At 40.0% G+C, this 18,810-nt stretch overlaps 1 protein-coding gene and 1 non-coding gene across 4 annotated transcripts in view; one reads left to right on the forward strand and one right to left on the reverse strand.

Annotated features, from left to right (window-relative positions):
* The window catches only part of Wnk3 (WNK lysine deficient protein kinase 3), a 133,604-nt gene that overhangs the window by 22,687 nt on the left and 92,107 nt on the right, over nucleotides 1–18,810 (forward strand). For all 3 annotated transcript variants that reach the window (XM_090326868.1, XM_090326870.1, XM_090326869.1), the window contains exon 2: nucleotides 12,900–13,553. In XM_090326868.1, the coding sequence (XP_090182994.1) occupies nucleotides 13,017–13,553 (537 nt within the window). In that variant the 5' untranslated portion in view covers nucleotides 12,900–13,016. The remainder of the gene's footprint in view (nucleotides 1–12,899; nucleotides 13,554–18,810) is intronic.
* Nucleotides 9,420–9,546, reverse strand: LOC150040852 (small nucleolar RNA SNORA51). The gene has a single exon (XR_016533954.1). It is a non-coding gene; the product is annotated as a small nucleolar RNA SNORA51 (small nucleolar RNA).

Genomic DNA, 18,810 nt, shown 5'->3' on the forward strand with positions numbered 1-18,810 from the left:
TAGTCTCTTGAGTAGCTAGGATTACAGGTGTGATCCACTAGCTCCAGGATCTGCCTGAGTTGTTAAACATTATTTGTCTGCTACTGGGGCTTGAACTTAAGAGTTAAGACATTGTCCTCTAGCTTTTTTTTTTCTCAAGGCTTGTACTCTACCACTTAAGCCACCATTTCTGGCTTTTTGTGGTTAATTGGAGATAAGAGTCTCAGGGAATTTTCTGCTGGCCTGACTAATAAGAACCTCAGTCCTCAGATTTCAGCCTCCTGAATAGCTAGGATTATAGGCATTAGTCAGAGGCACTGGCCTAAACTGTCCTGATTTTGAAGAACTTCAGGACCTGAGCAGTGTCCCTTAACTTTCTTTCCCAATGCTCGTATTCTACCACTAGAATTACTGCTCCACTTCTGTCCTTTGTGTTAGAGATAAGAGTCACAGACTTTCCTGCTCTGTTAGCTTTGAACTTTGATCCTCAGATCTCAACCACTTGAGTAGCTTGAATTACAGGCATGAACAATTTGTGCCTGCCTTTCTCCCCTGTCTCTCTCCCATCTCTATACCCCTCACTCCCTCCCTTTTTCCTCCCTTCTTTCTTCCTTTTTTCCTCTCTCCATCCTTCTTTTCCCCTTCTTCTCTCTCTCCCCTCTTTATAGTTTTCCTTTCTCCTCTCTTAATGGCCAAGAAGCTATTTGATTTATGATGAAAGACCCTGAATAGGCTGGGAGTTTGGACTAGTGGTAGAGTGATTGCCTAGCATGCATGAATGAAGACCCTGGTTCGATTCCTCCATACAACATACATAGAAAAAGCCAGAAGTCGTGCTGTGGCTCAAGTGGTAGGACAGTTCTCAGGATCTGAGCCTAAGCCCAGCACTGGCCAAAAAAAAAAAAAGGAAAGAAAGAAAAGGAACCTCAGTACATGATTCTTAGCTCTTTTCCTAGTTTTGAAAATAATTGTTTATTATTGTTTGCAGTATTGCCCCGGACTTTGTTCATACTCATTAAATCCTATACTGAGGGATAGCACAAGCCAGAATTTATTTCTCTTAGTTATTGCTTACTTTTAAACTACTAGTTATTGCATCTTTTGTATCACAGAGTGTTTTCTCTGAAAGGATTTGGGGGGGGGTCGATTATGGGGCTAGAGCTTGGGGTCTGGGCACTGTCCCTGTGCTCTCTAGCTTAAGGATAGTACTCTACCACTTTGAGCAACAGCTCCACTTTCAGTTTTTGTGTGGTTAATTATTTAGAGATAAGAGTATTACCAGGATTTTTCTGCCAGAGTTGGCCCAGAATCGTGATTCTCAGTTTTCATCCTCCTGGATTACAGGCATAAGCCACTGGCATGGCTGAAAGGATTTTTATTTTTATTTTTTGCCAGTTGTTCGGCTTTAACTCAGGGCCTGGGCACTGTCCCTGAGCTTCTTTTAGCCACAGTGCCACTTTTGGCCTTTTTTGTTTATGTGGTAGAGGAATTGAGCCCAGGGCTTCATGCATGCTAGGCAAGCACTCTAACACAAAGCCTGAAAGGATTAGTTTTTTTGAATAAAAGGATATTTGTTTATTTATTTATTTGTACTTGTCCTGGATCTTGAACTTAGGGCCTAGACACTGTCTGTTAGCTTGCTTGTTCAAGACTAGCACTGTACCACCTGAGCTCTACTTTCAGGTTTTTGGTGGTTAATTGGAGAAAAATTGGATTTTCCTTCCTAGCTTGGTTTCAAACTACAATCTTCTAATCTAGGTGTGGGCCACAAATGCCCAGCAGTCTTCCTTAATTTATTGTTTTTTGTGTGATGGTCCTCAAACTTGAATTCAGGGGGGCCTGGGTGCTATCCTTGAGCTTTTTTGCTCAAGGATACTGCTGTACCATATGAGTGAACTACAGCTCCATTTCCAGCTTCTTTTTGGTCATGGTACTTGAACTCTGGTCCTGGGCTCTGTCCCTTAGTTCATCAACTCAAGGCTAGCAGCTCTACCACTTGAGCAACAGTGACACTTCTGGTTTTCTGATGGTTAATTGGAGGTGAGTAACTAGGATTATAGGTGTGAGACATGAGCACCTAGCTATCTTTTTTACTTTCTTAATGGTATTCCTTGAAGTACAAACATTTAGCAGTTTGCTGAGTTGCACCTCTTCCATTTTCTATTGCATTGCTAATGTTTTTTGGTTCTAGCTGGGAAATTTTTGTTTAGTACAAAATTATTGATTGTAGCACTTACATTTATATCTGTGTTTTACTTTGCATTGATTTCTGTGTATGATATGGGTAGATATCCAGCTCCATTCTTTTGCCTATTGATTCAAGTTATCCAAGCATCAGTAGATGAAAAGACTGTTGCTTACCCATTAATGTTCTTTGTCTCTGTGAATATTAATTGATATACTTGTTAGACTTTTGTTTATATTTCATTGATCTATATCTATCTTTACTTTGTTGCTCATATCCTTTTTTGTATGTAATTTAGTGGAGATAAGACATTTACAGACTTTCCTGCCCAGGGTGGCTTCCAGTTGCAATCCTCAGATTCAGCCTCCTGCATAGCTAGTATTACAGATGTGAGCCACTGGTGCCCAGCTCTTGTTGCTCATTTCTAATGTAATTCTTTTGTAGTAATTCTTTTTTTGTAGTAATTCTTTTGTAGTAGACCGAACATATATATTCTTTCTTTCGTTCTTCTCTGTCTCTCTCCTTCCTCCTTTCCCTTCCCTTCCCTTCCCTTCTTTCCTTCTTTCTTTTCTTCTTTCCTTCTTTTGCCAGTCCTGGGGTTTGAACTCAGGGCCCAGGCACTGTCCTTAAGGATTTTTAGTCAAGGCTAGCACTCTACCATTTCACCCACAGCAGGACTTCTGGCATTTTCTGTGTATGTGGTATTGAGGAATCGCACCCAGGGTTTCATGTGTGCAAGGCAAGCACTCTATAACTAGGTCAAACTCCTGGCCTAGAGAACATATTTTGTATCTTTCAATCCTTCCCAATTTATTGGGGGTTTTTTTGTTTGGTTTTTTTTTTGTAGTTGCATGGCATATGATCTCTTCTAGAAAATGTTCAATCTGTGCTTGAAAAGAATATATTTTGCTCTTGTTGGATAGCATATTCTGTCTATGTCAGCTAGGTCAAATTGATTGACAATTTTGTCTAAGTTTTCTGGATTCCCTCCCTCCCTCCCTTTCTTCCTTCCTTGTTTCCTTTTTGCCAGTCCTGGGCTTGGGCTCAGGGCCTGATCACTGTCCTTGGGCTTTCTCAAGGCTAGAGCTCTACCACTTGAGCCACAGCACCACTTCCGGCTTTTTTTCCATGTGTGTGGTTCCCTTCGTGCATGCTAGGGAAGCACTCTACCATATGCCAAACTCCTGGCCTAAGTTTTCTGCATTCTAATTGGTATTATATTTGATTCTGTTATTGAGTAGGGCATTTGTGCTTTGAATTGACTTTTTTGGACCTTCAATTTTTCAGATTTTTGTGTTTTATTATAGGGCATTGTTGAATGAGTATAAATAATTGTTATGTAGTTTAATGAATAAACGATTTTGTCCTATCTCTCTCTCTCTCTGCCTTTCTATCTCTCTCTGTCAGTCTCTCTGTCTCTTTCTTTCTCCCCTTTTTCCCTCTATTAACATTTTTCTTTTGAGTATTAGGCTGTGGTGTGTGTGTGTGTGTGTGTGTGTGTGTGTGTGTGTGTGTGTGTGTATTTGTGTCTACTATATTGGAGATTGAACTCAGGGCTTTATGCACATACTAGGTAGGCAGTAGGTGCTCTGACACTAAGGTACAATCAGAACCTAGATGAATAGTTTGTGTGTTGAATGCACATGCATGCCAGTAGTGGGGCTTAAACTCAGGACTTTGAGCTGTTGTTGGGTTGCCTGCTCATGACTGGTGGACTACCACTGGACACATTCATTCATTCCAACCAATTTGGCCTGGTGTTTTGCTACTTGATTGGAGATGGATTCTTAAAAGAGTTTTCTGCCTGTACTGGGTTCAAGCCACCATCCTCTAACTATAAGCCTGAGTAGCTAGGAGTCAGAGTTTTTAGTCCTGGGTCCCTCCCAGCCTGCAAGAGGGATAGAGAGAACACGCCCCAAACAGGACGAGCCGAGAAAGGAGAGGGCCCTCCTGCCGGAGGACAATCAGACAATCAGGGAGACCTGTCAAGGCAGGAGCTGGTCAAGGCAGGAGCTCAGTTTATTGAGGAAGTACATTCAGCTAATATATGGTGCAGGAGCCTATCAGCACAAAGGTGGGCAGGGTGGGGGACATCCACATCCACGTGTTTACTCTCACTATAGGTCTCAGCAGAGAGTGATAAAGCAATAACACATTCGTACCCAATGGTAATCAAGTCTTAGCAGAAAGTGATTCACGATACAGACAATATAGCACAAACTTAGGCAAGGCGTCATACAAGACAGCTCATTTCTTTGTGTGGTTATCTTACTCGGTGATGCAGATTCATGGGCCAGCTAGGATTACAGGCATGAGCCACCAGTGCCCAGCTTCAGAAATAATATTTGGGTTTAATTATTTGGAGTTCCTTTTAGTTCTTTATGTATTTTATGGTTAGCCAGATTTTTCCATAGAAGAACAAGCTACAATTGGTAGGTAGATCATATTGAGTAGTCTGGGTTATTTCTCCTGATTTTGTTTTGTTTTTTTATATTTTTCATTGCATTATAAAGGTGATGTACAGAGTGGTTACAGTTACATAAGTCAGGTAATGAGTACATTTCTTTTGGACAATGTCATTGTCATGAGCAGATGAAGTAATTCACCAATAGGCAGATAATATGATGCAACATAGTTTACTGATTTAACATATCTCAGCAGAGTTGACACTATATTCTAGTTCCTATGTTCTAGTCCTAACTTGCCTAATCCTAATCTGCCTATCCAGCATACCCGCTGGACTCACCTCTCCAACATCTCTTAGTCCCGAAGTGGAACAGGGCCTGCCTGTCAGATCTTAGACGCAGCTCCTATCTATTCTGCCCAGGTGTGTGGGCTCCTATGATACTACATCTTGTAAACTAGGCTCCTGACCGTTCCTATGGTTACAGTCATAAGTGTCCTTACATCATAATCTCCCATGTCCATAAGCCTTTAGGTACAAGTTTGTATTGGCAATATATTTCTTAGTTTCATTTCATTTAATTACTCTACTCTTCTCATATTATCATATCACTATTTTATATCTATTCATTTAGCATTCCACAATATGTTCATCATATAACATTTTCATATTATATTTATTATATCATCATGCTAATATTTTAACCCTATTAAATGTTCACCACAGTCATCCTTTCCTTGCTTTCTTCCAGTTTTTCCCTCCCATCATCACCCACAAGTTGTGTAGTTCATTTGAGTTTAAGTTAGTATTTTTCCTTTAGTTTTTTGAGATTAATATCTCACAGTGCTTTTTTGTTGGTACTGTAGTTTGAAATTCGTTTTCTTGCTTCCCTGGCTTGCATTCTTGACTAGTGTTCTACCATTTGAGCCAAGCCTGAAGCCTCAATTTTTTGTGGGTCATGGGGCTTGAACTTGGCTTGGGCACTGTCCCTGAGCTTTTCAGCTCAAAGTTACCACCCTATCCCTGGACCTGGGTGTTGTCCCTGAGCTCTTCAGCTCAAGGCTACCACCCTACCCTGAAGCTAAGCCCCACTTCACATTTTCTAGAGGTTAATTGGAGATGAGAGTCTCCGGTCCTTTTGTGCCCGGGCTGGCTTTGAACCTTGTCCTCAGATCTCAGCTGCCTGAGTAGCTAGGATTACAGGCGTGAGCCACCGCACCCAGCAGGAATAATTTTCTTATTTTTGAACTTCCATGTGAAAAAAAATTCTCATTTTTTCAACTTCTTTACATAGTTTCCATTAATATATGGCACACCAGAAAAATGTCCATAATTCTATAATTCACTTAGTATTATTTGTGTATTTCAAAGCTTATTGTATGTGTTCTTTTTGTCATTGATTTATATATTATATGGGAATATCTGTTTTTGTGCTAATTCTGTTGCTTTAATACAAGACCTAGGCACTGTCCATGAGCATTTTTACTCAAGGATAGTGCTAAACCACTTGAGCCACAGCTCCAGTTCCACATTTTTTGTGTGATTAATTGGAATTGAGAGTATCATGGAGTTTCCTGCCCAAGCTTGCTTTGAACTATGATCTCAGCCTTCTGGGATCTAAGCCATAGGTGCCCAGTTTAGAAAATGTCTTTTCAGTCTCATTGAAAACTTCATTTCCCCCTATATTTGCAATCAAATCCAGAGCTTTGCTTATCCTAGACAAGCACACTAAAACTGAGTTTATCCTTAGCTCTGAAATGTCTTCCTTCCTTCCTTCCTTCCTTCCTTCCTTCCTTCCTTCCTTCCTTCCTTCCTTCCTTCCTTTATTTTTTTTGTCAATCATGGGACTTGAACTCTGGGACTGGGCATTGTCCCTGAGCTCTTCAGCTCAAAGTTACTGCCCTACCCCTTGAGCTACAGCACCACTTCCCATTTTCTAGAGGTTAATTGGAGGTAAGAGTCTCAAGTCTTTTTTTGTGCCTGGGCTGGCTCTGAACTTTGATTCTCAGATCTCAGCCTCCTGAGTAGCTAAAATTATAGGCGTGAGCCACTGCCCCCAGACCCCCTCCTTTTTTTGCCAGTCCTGGGGCTTGAACTCAGGGCCTGAGCACTGTCCTTAGGCTTTCTCAAGGCCAGCACTCTACCACTTGAGCAACAGCACTTACTTCCGGCTTTTTCTATGTATGTGGTACCAAGGAATTGAACCCTGGTCTTCCTGCTTGCTAGGTAAACACTCTACCACTAGGCCAAACTCCCGGCCCTCCTGCTCTTATTTTTATTTTTTGTGCTGATACTAGGGCTTGAACTCAGGGCCTCACCTTTTTGCTTGGCTTTTCCACTCAAAGATGGTACTCTACTACTTTAGCCACACTTCTACTTCCAGTTTTTTGCTCATTAATTGGAGATGTGTCTCTCAGATTTGTCTGCCTGGGCTGACTTTGAACCTCAGTCTTCAGACTTCAGCCTTTTGTGTAGCTAGGATTGAAGGCACAAGCCAAAAGTATCTGGATACAGTGTTATTTTCAATGCTGTATCATAACTCATTTTGATATATTTACTTAAAGCTATATTAGGCTTACATTTAATTGGAGTTTTTCCAAAATATAAGTGTTAAATTATCTATGTGGTTAAATCTTAGCACAGAGTCTTAACTTTTCTTTTCCTTCCTCCTCTCCCTCCTTTTTGGTATGTGATGGATTGAACCCAGGGTCTTATACATACTATACACATGGGTTTTGTTTTGTTTTGTTTTTTTGCCTGTCCTGGGCTTGAGGTCAGGGCCTCAGCACTGTCCTTGGACTTTGTCAAGGCTAGAGCTCTACCACTTGAACCTCAGCTCCCCTTCTGGCTATTTTCTTTGTATGTGGTACCAAGGAATCGAACCCAGGTCTTCATGCATGCTAGGCAAGCACTCTACCACTAGGCCAAACTCCCGGCCCTAGACATGTGTTTTTTCACTGAGCTGAGTCTGTAGATTATGATTACTTTTTATAAATTAGCATATATTAATTATACAAAAGTATATGTTTCAGTTTGCACTTTTATAATACATATGATAAACTTTAATCATTTCCACCTATCTGTTGCCCCTCCTTATTCTTCCTCTCACATCCCTAATAGTCCCCCCTTTTTTGTCAGTCCTGAGCCTTGAATTCAGGGCCTGAGCACTATCTTGGACTTTCTTAAAGCTAGCGCTCTACCACTTGAACCACAGCACCACTTCTGGTTTTTTTTTTATGTATGTGGTACTGAGGAATTGAGCCCCGGTTCTGTACATGGTAAGTAAGCACTGTACCACTAGGACACACTTCTGGCACAAGTCGATCTTTTATTTCCTTTTTACTCCAGTGATTTCCACATATGAGAGAATACATGTGATACTTGGTGAACCTGAATGTTTCACCTAACATGATGATCACCAGTTCCATTTTCCAGCAAATGACATAATTTCATTCTTTATAGCTGTGTAAAATTTGTGTGTGTGTATGTGTGTGTATACCGCATTTCACAATTTTAACTATTATCTGCTGATGGACACCTAGCTTAATTCCATAACTTTGCTATTGTGAATAGTGTAGTGATAAACATGAGCATTTCTAGAGTCAGCTAACATTTTGTTATTGTTCTTTTTTGTTGTTGTTTTTGCAGTACCAAGTATCAAATATTGTTTCTTTTTAAGATTTATTCTATGAAGGGGGGTGTCACAGTTACATAAGTAAGGTAATAAGTAAATTTCGTTTTAAACACTGTTATCCCCTCCCTCATTTTCTCCTGTTTACCCCTCCCCTGCTTCCCTTACCCCTGGATTGTAAAATTCATTTCTAACATAGTGTCTATTGAGTATGACTCTTGCTTTAGTTCATCCTTTGTCCTGCTGTTTCTGTGATTCCTTTCTCCTTCCATGGATCAGATAAGCTCATATACAAAATAAGGGGTACAGAAAACTAAAACAGGAAGAAAGAATATAAGTCACTGCATATAGGACATAAGAAAAGTCTCTTATTCCCATAGATCTGGTGTTTTTTTTTTAATATGCTAGCATGTGTCTAAACCATGGAGTGACATACCTAGTCGTTTTCTGTTTTTCTCTGTTTTTTTGAGTGGGGGATTTCTTTTCCTCCATTTTTTGTGGGTCATGGGGCTTGAACTCTGGGCCTGAGTGCTGTCCCTGAGATCTTCAGCTCAAGGCCACTGCCCTATCCCTGGTCCTGGGTCTCTGAGCTCTTCAGCTCTAGGCTATCACCCCACCTCTGGAGCCACAGCCCCACTTCCCATTTTCTAGTAGTTAATTGGAGATAAGAGTCTCACAGTCTTTAGTATGTCGGCTGGCTTTGAACCTCTATCCTCAGATCTGAGCTTCCTGAATAGCTAGGATTACAGGTATGAGCCCCTGGCTCTCCACTTTTAAATTTAATTAATTAAATTTTCGGTGCCATTCCTTGGGCTTGAACTCAAGCCAGTCCCCTAGCTTTTGTGCTTAAGGTTGCTGTTTTACCACTGGAACCATATCTCCACTTTTAACTTTTTGGTAGTTATTTGGAGATGAAAGTCTCATGAACTTTACTGCTCAGGCTGGCTAACCTCAATACTGAATTCTTTTTTTTTGCCTTCCTGGGACTTGAACTCAGGGCCTGAGCACTGTCCTTGGGCTTTCTCAAGGCTAGAGTTCTACCACTTGAGCCACAGCACCACTTCCGGCTTTTTTTTCTATGTATATGGTACCGAGGAATTGAACCTGGGTCTTTGTGCATGTTAGGCAAGCACAAGGGCAAACTGCTGGCCCTGAATTGCTATAATTATAGTCATGAGCCTCCATCATCCGGCTGAGTTTTCTATTTTATTCTCTCAACTCCATGTCTCTCCATTTACAATACAGACCAGGCACAATTTATGGTCTGAGGTATATATGGAGTAGGTTATTCTGCTGCCTCTTTCTGTACAGCATAAGAACACAGCCAGTGATAAGCAATAGGATGTCTTGAGCTTTTAGGAACAAGATTTCACTGTGTATATAGCTCAGGCTTCCCTCAAACTTGAAATCATTTTCCTTCCTTTTCCTGAGTACTCGTGTGTTCAAAAATGCCCAGGTTTGACTAAACTGACTTTGATTCTTCTAAATATAAAACCTGGGGTTCAATATAGCTGGATCACATGGTAGTTCAAATATTCATTTCATCTTTTTTTTAAATTAGTACTAGTTCTTGAACTCAGGACTTCATTCTTCTGCCTTGAATCACACAATGATTCTTCTTACTTGCCTATGCCTCCAGAACTCCACTTTAATTTTTTGTGTTGTTGTTGGTGGTGGTGGGGATGGAACTCAAGGTGCTATCCCCAAGACCTTTTGATCAGGCTAGTATTATAACATTTTAAGTCACAGCACTACTTCCAGTTTTCTGGTGGTTAATTGGTGATAAGTGTCTCACAGACTTTTCTGCCTGGTTAGCTTTGAACCTTGGTACTTGGACCTCAGCCTGCTGAGTAGCTAGGATTACAGGAGTGAACCACTATCACCTGGTCTGTTTTTAATTATTTTTTTTGTTCCAGTCCTGTCCCTGTTTTTAATTCTGTAAGAAATGTCTGTGCTGATTTTCATAGTGACTGAACTAATTTACATTCACACCAACGGTATGTAAAGTCCCCTAACCACCATCTTTGCCAATATTTGTTGTTTGTTTTGCCACTCCTGAGGCTTGAACTCAGGGCCTGGGCACTGTCCTTGAACACATTTTGCTCAAGGCTATCACTTTACCACTTGATCCACAGCAACACTTCTGGCTATTCTTTTTTTTTTTGTGGGTCATGGGGCTTGAACTCGGCCTGGGCACTGTCCCTGAGCTCTTTAGCTCAGGATTGCCTCTCTAACCCTTGAGCCAAGCCCCACTTCCCGTTTTCTAGAGGTTAATTGGAGTCTCAGGTCCTTTTGTGCCCAGGCTGGCTTTGAACTTCAGATTTCAGCCTCCTGAGTAGCTAGGATGACAGGCATGAGCCACAGTGCCTGGCCTGGCCTTTTCTGTGTATTTGGTCCCTAGGAATCGAACCAAGCATGCATTCTACCACTAGGCTACACTCTTGAACAAATATTCTTTTTTTTTTGGTTGGTCGGGGTACTTGAACTCTGGGCCTGGGTGTTGTTCCTGAGCCCTTCAGCTCAAGGCTATCACCCTATCTATACCTTGAGCCACAGCCCACTTCCCCCATGTTTGTTCTCTTGGTGATAGTCATTCTGACTGGTATGAGATAGAACTGTTTTTTTTAGCATTCTTTAATTAACTTATATTAGTTACTATTTGATAGATTTGTTAAAACCTGAAAGCAAGCCCATAAATACTTGTATTATTTAAAACTACTGACTAGTCATAGTAACATTATTGACAATAGTAAAATAGTGGGAACAACTCAACCCATTGATAAATGAATAAATAAAATGTGATTCATACATACATATATACATATGTATGTACACACACACACACATACACACACACACAGTGGGATATTGTCTACCATTTCATGAAATTCTAGGACTATGGCTCATTCCTTTAATACCAGTTCTTTAGGAAGCAGAAAGGTTGGGATGTTTTAAGGTTTAAAGCCAGGGCTGGCAAAAAAAAGTCAGTGAAATGTCATCTTGGTAAGCTAGGCGTGTGACTCGAGCAGTGGGGGAGGCTATAGGTAAATTGATTGCAGTGTAAGGTTGCTCCTGGCAAAAAAATATAACTAAAGTATAAAAAGGCTGAGTGTATGACTGAAGTGGTAGAGTTCCTGCCTGGCAAGTTCAAGACTCTTGAGTTCAAACCTCAGTATTGCCAAGAGAATAAAAGAAGTCCTAGCATATGCTGTTACAGTGATAACTCTCAAAAACATTATGCTAAATGAAATAAGCCAGACACAAAAGGACAAATGTTTTATGGTTTCACTTAACATGAATTAACTATAGTAAGTAAATTCAGAAAGATAGAAAGTAGAATATAGCTTTCTAGGGGTGATTTTGGATCTTTGTTGTTGTTCTTATTGGTTCTGAGGATTGAACTGAGAATTTTTCTTAGCATGCTTAACATGTGCATTGTGCCATTCACCTATACCGTAATGCCAGTACAAAGTACTTTTCCTTTTTAGAGATGAGAGTTTAGTCATGTTGCTTAGGCTTACCTCAACTTCTTAGACTCAACTGATCCTCCTGCCTTCAGCTTCCCACATAGCTGGAACTATACATATACACCATAGCATCAGACTGAATAGAGAATTTCCTTCCTTCCTTCATTTCTTCTCCATTCCTTCTCCATTCCTCTCTTTTTCTCTTTCTTTCTTGTCTCCTTCCTTCCTTCACTTCCCCTCCCTCTCCCCTCCCTCCCTCTCTTTTTCTCTTTCTTTCTGGTCGGTCATGGGACTTGAACTTAGGACCTGGGTGCTGTTGCTGAGCTCTTCAGCTCAAGGCTAGTGCTTTACTGCTTTGAGCCACAGCACCACTTCTGGTTTTCTGATTGTTAATTGGAGATAGGAGACTCATGGACTTTCTTTCTTTTTTTTTTGCACTGTCCTTGGGCTTTCCTCAATGCTAGCGCTCTACCACTTGGGCCACAGCACCACTTCTAGCTTTTTTCTGTGTATGTGGTACTGAGGAATCGAACCCAGGGCTTCATGCACATGAGGCAATCATTCTTACAACTAGGCCATGCTCCCAGCCCCTCTCACGTACTTTCATGCCCAGGCTGGCTTTGAACTGTGATCCTCAGATCTTAGCCTCCTGAGTAGCTAGGATTATGAGTCGCTAGGATTACAGGTGTGAGCCACTAGGGCACAGCTGGGTAGGAAACTGTCATATAATAACTACAGAGTTTCAGGTTGGCATATTGAAAAACCATATGGGGATGGGTTGAAGTTGTGACGGCACAACTCTGTGAATGTATTAATGCCATGAAGCTGTTACACTTAAAAATGGTAAAATTGGTAAGCTTTAATGTTCTATTTTTCCACAATGAGAGATCTATGATTAGATGAATTCTGTAATTTTAGACAAGAATCACCTGGACTGAACTCAGGCTTTGGCCATTTGTTTTGAATTTGATGGGTTGATAAAAGTGATAACTAGGTTCCTAACCTATATTCTTGTAATACGAAAACATGCTTAGCTGTAGACTAAGTGGTTTTCTAGGTATCCTGAGCTCTGAGGTAAACAAGATAAGACACAGTCCCTGGAGTCTGCCAGTTGCTAAGGTTGGACAGAAAAAAACAAAGAATAAAATACTTATTAAGAAAAGAGGGATTAAAATCTCCTTAATGATTTCCTTTGTGGGACAATTTTTAAAATATCCTCTTTCTCCCTTTCAGGTTGCTATGGAAATATATGACCACATAGAAGGAAGTTCGTTCTGATTATTCTAATACCTGAGATGTAAATATACTGAAGAGTGGAACCAGAAATATTTAGTACCAACTTTCATTAAAATGGCCACTGATTCAGGGGAGCCAGCCAGCACAGAAGATTCTGAGAAACCTGATGGAGTTTCCTTTGCAAACAGAGTTCCCCAGGTTGCTACAACTTTGACAGTAGAAGGTAGATTAAAGGACAAAAACAGTACCATCTCTGCTTCTGGGGAAACCATAGAAAGAAAGCGATTTTTCCGAAAGAGTGTTGAGATGACTGAAGATGAAAAGGTTGCTGAATCTTCCCCAAAAGATGAGAGAATAAAGGCTGCCACAAATATTCCAAGGGTAGACAAACTTCCTACAAATGTTCTAAGAGGTGGACAAGAAATGAAATATGAACAGTGTTCAAAGGCAGCCTCAGAATCTTCAAAAGATTGCTTCAAGGAGAAAAGTGAAAAGGAAATGGAAGAAGAAGCAGAAATGAAGGCTGTGGCGACTTCTCCTAGTGGCAGGTTTCTGAAATTTGACATCGAACTGGGAAGAGGAGCATTTAAAACCGTGTATAAAGGACTGGACACTGAAACTTGGGTTGAAGTTGCTTGGTGTGAGCTGCAGGTGGGTAAATAATCTTCGTGGTTAAAATAAATTCCAGTTTTAGCTGATCAGGCCTTCTGGGGATTAAAATGTATCCGGGATTAAAAAATGAAGGGTGTGTTGTCTACCTTTCAGAAGTAAGTACCTCTTAGGAGCTGATGCCAAACATTTTCTTACCCTTATTTTTTGCTTCTTTTTTTTCCTTTTGATTGTTATTCTTCTTATTTTGTGTTTTATTTATAGTGCTAAAAACTGGATTCTGGGCCTGGAACATAGTAAATAAGCAATTCTTTCATTGAGCTACATTTCTTCTCTGTCTTTTTTTTTTTTGTCATGGGGGCTTGAATTCTGGGCTTGAGTGCTGTCGCTGAGCTCTTCAGCTCAAGGCTAGCACTCTACCACTTGAGCCATAGCGCCAGTTCCAGTTTTCTGGTGGTTAATTGGAGATAAGACTCTCAGGGACTTTCATGCCCAGGCTGGCTTTGAACTGTGATTCTCAGATCTCAGTAGCTAGGATTACAGGCGCCCGGCTTTGTTTTGCTTTTGTATCAGAACTGGTGTTTGAACTCAGGGCTTCCTTTCACACTCTCGCTTGACATTTTTGCTCAGGGTTGGCACTAGCATTTGAGCTACACCTTTACTTACTGTTTTCTTGTTGTTGGTGGTGGTGGTTGTGGTTGTGTGTATTTTATTTTAGTTTTAAGCACTGGGCTCAAAACCCTAGCCTCATGCCTGTAGACACATGCTCTACCACTGAGTTATATCCTTGTCCTTGGTTTTTAGTTTATGTAGCTCAAACTGGCCTTGAACATGTAGCCAGGTAATGGCAGCTTCCTCAGTGCTTGGTCTTACAGGTATGCCCCACCATGCCTGGCTTCCTCTTCTAAAAGGCAAAAGTCTATGATGGCTTTCTTTGGCAAAATTGTTTTATGCCTTAGAATATTCCCAAAATTGTTGTAAATACTTCTTTTGAAATGTTTATGTCACTGTTATACTAAATACTTGAGAATAATCTAGGCATATATTCAGTGTAATAGCCTTTCTCTTATTTTGTGCCATTTCTAGGGCATGATCTCAACAACATGTTTTCTCTTGGCTTTTTTGCTCAAGGCTGTCTGCTCTACCATTTGAGCCACACTTCCAGTACTGGATTTTTGCCAGTAAATGGGAGATGAGATAAAAGTCTCACAGACTTTTCTATCCCACTGTCTTTGAACCACCATCCTCAGATATCAGCCTCTTGAGTAGCTAGAATTATGAGTGAGCCTGTCTCCTCTGTCTCCATTCCTCTCCTCTTTCCTTTTTTCTCTCTCCTCTTCTTTTTCTCTCTTCTCCCTTCACCCCTCCCACCGCCTTTTCTCTTTCACATACTGTGGCATGAACTCAGGATTCTTGCTTGGCTTTTTTGTTCAAGTCTGGCACTCTACCCCTTGAGCCACATTTCCACCCCTGCCTTATTTTTATTTTCATTCAACATCTAAGAACAGTTTAGGGAAAAGTATATTTAAATTTTTTCTCTCTCTTGTTTCCCTTCTTTCTTGTTATCTTCCTTTTTGTCTTTATCTACTCCTCCTTTCCCCCCTTATTCTTTCCTTGGGAAGTCCTGAATTTTTGGACTGAAGTGATCTTTCAGCCTTTCAAATTGTTAGATGGTAACAATTCTATTTTCAAACATTAGGCTTACATTTAATTTTGAAATCAACACCAAATATGAAAACAGTTGGTTTTTAATTAGAAATCTTTTTAATTAAGCTTTCTTTTAGCTTAATAATTAAGTTTTTATATTTTATGAGTAGGTATTAATTATACAAATGTGTTTCATTATGATTTCCATACATGGAAAATATAGTTTATTTTGATAAAATTTACCTCATTACTTTTTCTTATCTTCTTCTTTAAAACAATTTTAACAAATTTCATTATTCTATTTTCATTCACGTATATGAAGTAGTTTGACTATATTCAGTCCTATCTTCATCCTGTACACTCATGCTGATTCCTATACCTAGCAGTCCTTGTTTTATATTCCACTCAGTCACTTTTTTTTTTTTTTTGCTGGTCCTGGGGCTGAACTCAGGATCTGGGCGTTGTCCTTGAACCACTTCGTACTCAAGGTTTGTGTACCACTTTTGACCTTTTTATTGTGGCTCATGGGACTTGAAATCTGGGCTGTGGCATTGTCCCTGAGCTCTTTAGCTCAAGGTTACTACCATATTGCCTTGGGCCACAGCGTCACTTCTAGTTTTCTGGTGGTTAATTGTAGATAAGAGTCTCATGGACTTTAGTGCCCAGGTTGGCTTTGAACCACAATCCTTAGATCTCAGCCTCCTGAACAGCTAGGATTACAGGCATGAGCCACTGCATCCAGCCACTTTTGACTTTTTGTAAGTAGTTTATGAAAAGAAGAACCTTATAGATTTTCCTGCCCAGACTGGCTTTGAATGTCAATTCTCAGAACTCAGCCTCCTGAGTAGCTAGGATTACAGGTGTGAGACACCATAACCTGGCTTCCCATTCACTTTTCTAAGGACTAAATCTGCATATGAGAAACAACATGTGATATTTGCCTTTTTCAGTTTGGCTTACTTCAGTTAACGTGATGATCTCTAGTTCCATGCTGTAATCTGCAAATGACATCATTTGCTTCTTTTTATAGCTGGATAGTACTCTGCTACTATTGAGCTATCTGAACACCCATCTTTATAGCAGCATATTCACAGTTGCCAAATCGTGAAATCAGCCTAGGTGCCCACCAACTGATGAATGGCTAAAGAAAATGTACCATATATTTGTTGTATTTTTATAGCTCTTTTGGAAATGTTGCTAGGTTCTGTTTGAGCCACATAAGAAAATGAAAATGGTACTTATAATAAAGACACCCTTCAAATAATATTTAGTTTTATTTTCTAGTGTCTTCATCTCATTCCTAGAAGTAGAACATACTCATGAGCAAGGAATTTTTGTTGAAAGAAGGATAAAGCTAGGTTTCTTTAACCACTGTTAATACATTTTATTAAGTCTAAACCAAAGGCAATTTTTTTTGCCAGTTCTGGGACTTGAAATCAGATCCTAAGCAATGTCCCTGAGCTTGTTTTGCTCAAGGCTAGCACTCTACCATTTGAGACACAGCATCACTTCCAGCTTTTTCTTTTTATGTGGTACAGAGGAATGGAACCCATGGCTTCATGCACGCTGGGCAAGCACTCTACCATCAATCCACATTCCCAGCAGGAAAGGCAAATGCTTTTACAAAAATATTAAAGGGTGGAGCCAGGAATTTGGCCTAGTGGTAGAGTGCTTGCCTAGCATGTACAAAGACCACATACATAGAAAAAAGCCAAAAGTGGTGCTGAGGCTCAAGTGGTAGAGCTCTAGCCTTGAGAAAGTCCAAGGACAGTGCTCAGGCCTGGAGCTCAAGCCCAGGACTGGCCAAAAAAATATTAAAGGGTGAAGTGACAAGAGGCAGCTTCAGTCTAGTACGTATCATTACGTTTTCCACTTAATTTAATCAGTTACTTTGCTTTATTTGCTTTATAAGCTAAAAGAAAAAGAGAAAATTATAAATGTAGTAAGCCGAATAATGACATCTCAAAGATGTCTATATCTTAATCTCTGACATCTCTGAATATTCCTCAAATTGAAAAATGGAGTTTTAGCCAGGTGTGTGGTGACTCACACCTGTAATCCTAGCTAATCAGGAGGCTGAGATCTGAGGATCAAGGTTCAAAGCCAGCCTGGGCACAAAAGGACCTGAGACTCTTATCTCCAATTAACCTCTAGAAAAGAGAAATGGGCTTGGCTCAAGGGTAGGTTAGTAACCTTGAGCTGAAGAGCTCTGGGACAGTGCCCAGGCCAAGTTCAAGCCCCATGACCCACAAAAAAAAAGAAAAAGAAAAGATATGAAAAAAAAATGGAGTTTTGCAAAGGATATTAAATTTAAGATCTAGAAATGATCTTGCATCATCTGAGTAGACACTATAATCACAGTGGTCCTTCTAAGAGGGACATTGGTTGGCTATAGGGAAAAGTCTATGAATGGAAACAGAAGGTGAAGTGCTTTTGCTACTGGATATGCAGAGAGCCAAGGAATGTAGGTATCTTCTAAAATGTTGGAAATAGCAAGTAAATAGATTGTTCCTTAGAGTTCTCAGAAGGAATACAACCCTCCTGACATCTTGATTTCAGTCTAGGGACACTTATTGTTAGCTTATGATCCCCACAATTGGAAGATAATAGATTTATATTTTAATCCACTAGTATGTATGCTAATTTGTTACTGTAGCAATAGGAAAGGAATCCAATATACTCTAGCTACCATTATTTTGGATTCAACAAATAAATAGTTCCTGCAATGTGCCAGATCTGTACTAAGTACCAGGAACACAATGGGGTGAAAAGGCAGATACAGGCCCTGATTTCAGAAAGCTTACGGTAGGGGGAGTTTATAGTCAGTAATAAGAGGCCTAGAGATTGGAGTTAGTGAAAAGATGAAAGGGATGTTAAATATAGGTTTGTTTAAAGGAAATGGTAGGGTTGCAATAGAAAGCAATGGGGCTGGACTACTTTGCTCTTTTTAAAAAAAAAACATTTTGGGATGATTTTCTACTTAGAGAAGAGTTACAAAGAATATAGGAAGCTCTTCATCTAGTCACCCCACTCTCCTCTGGTTAATGTATTACTCCAAGAGCATTTATCAGAACTAAGAAATTAATTATATTCTAGTCCACTAACATAAAGTACAAAATTTATTTAGAATGTATTGATTCTCCTACAGATAATCATTTTTCAGTTCTGTGATTCCATCCATGTTCTTACATGTGTCTCTTTCAATCTATGAAAGGTTTTCATTCTGTCTTTGAATCTTCTGTAGAAGTCTGTTATGGGTTATTTTATAGCTTGCCAAATTGAGTTTTATATTTTCTCATTATTAGAGACCATGCATTTTAGGCACGAATATCACAGCATGTACAAATATTGATGATATAGATTATGGTAATCATGATTTTGGTGGCCTTCAATGTCTAGAAGTGGTCAGACACATGGGGAAATTGACTTTTTTTTATTTTTGTTGGTCATGGGGCTTGAACTTAGGAGGACCTTGGTGCTATCCCTGAGCTCTTTTTCCCTACCACTTGAGCCACAGTGCCATTTCTGCTTTCCAACTGGTTAATTGAAGATAAAAATCTCATGGATTTTCCTGCCTGGGCTGACTTTGAACTGGGAACTCAGATCTCAGCTTCTTGAGTAGCTAGGATTACAAGCATGAATCACTACCACC

Source organism: Megascapheus bottae, chromosome X (genome assembly GCF_031878675.1).
Source record: "Megascapheus bottae isolate mThoBot1 chromosome X, mThoBot2.hap1, whole genome shotgun sequence".
NCBI classification, from domain to species: domain Eukaryota; kingdom Metazoa; phylum Chordata; class Mammalia; order Rodentia; family Geomyidae; genus Megascapheus; species Megascapheus bottae.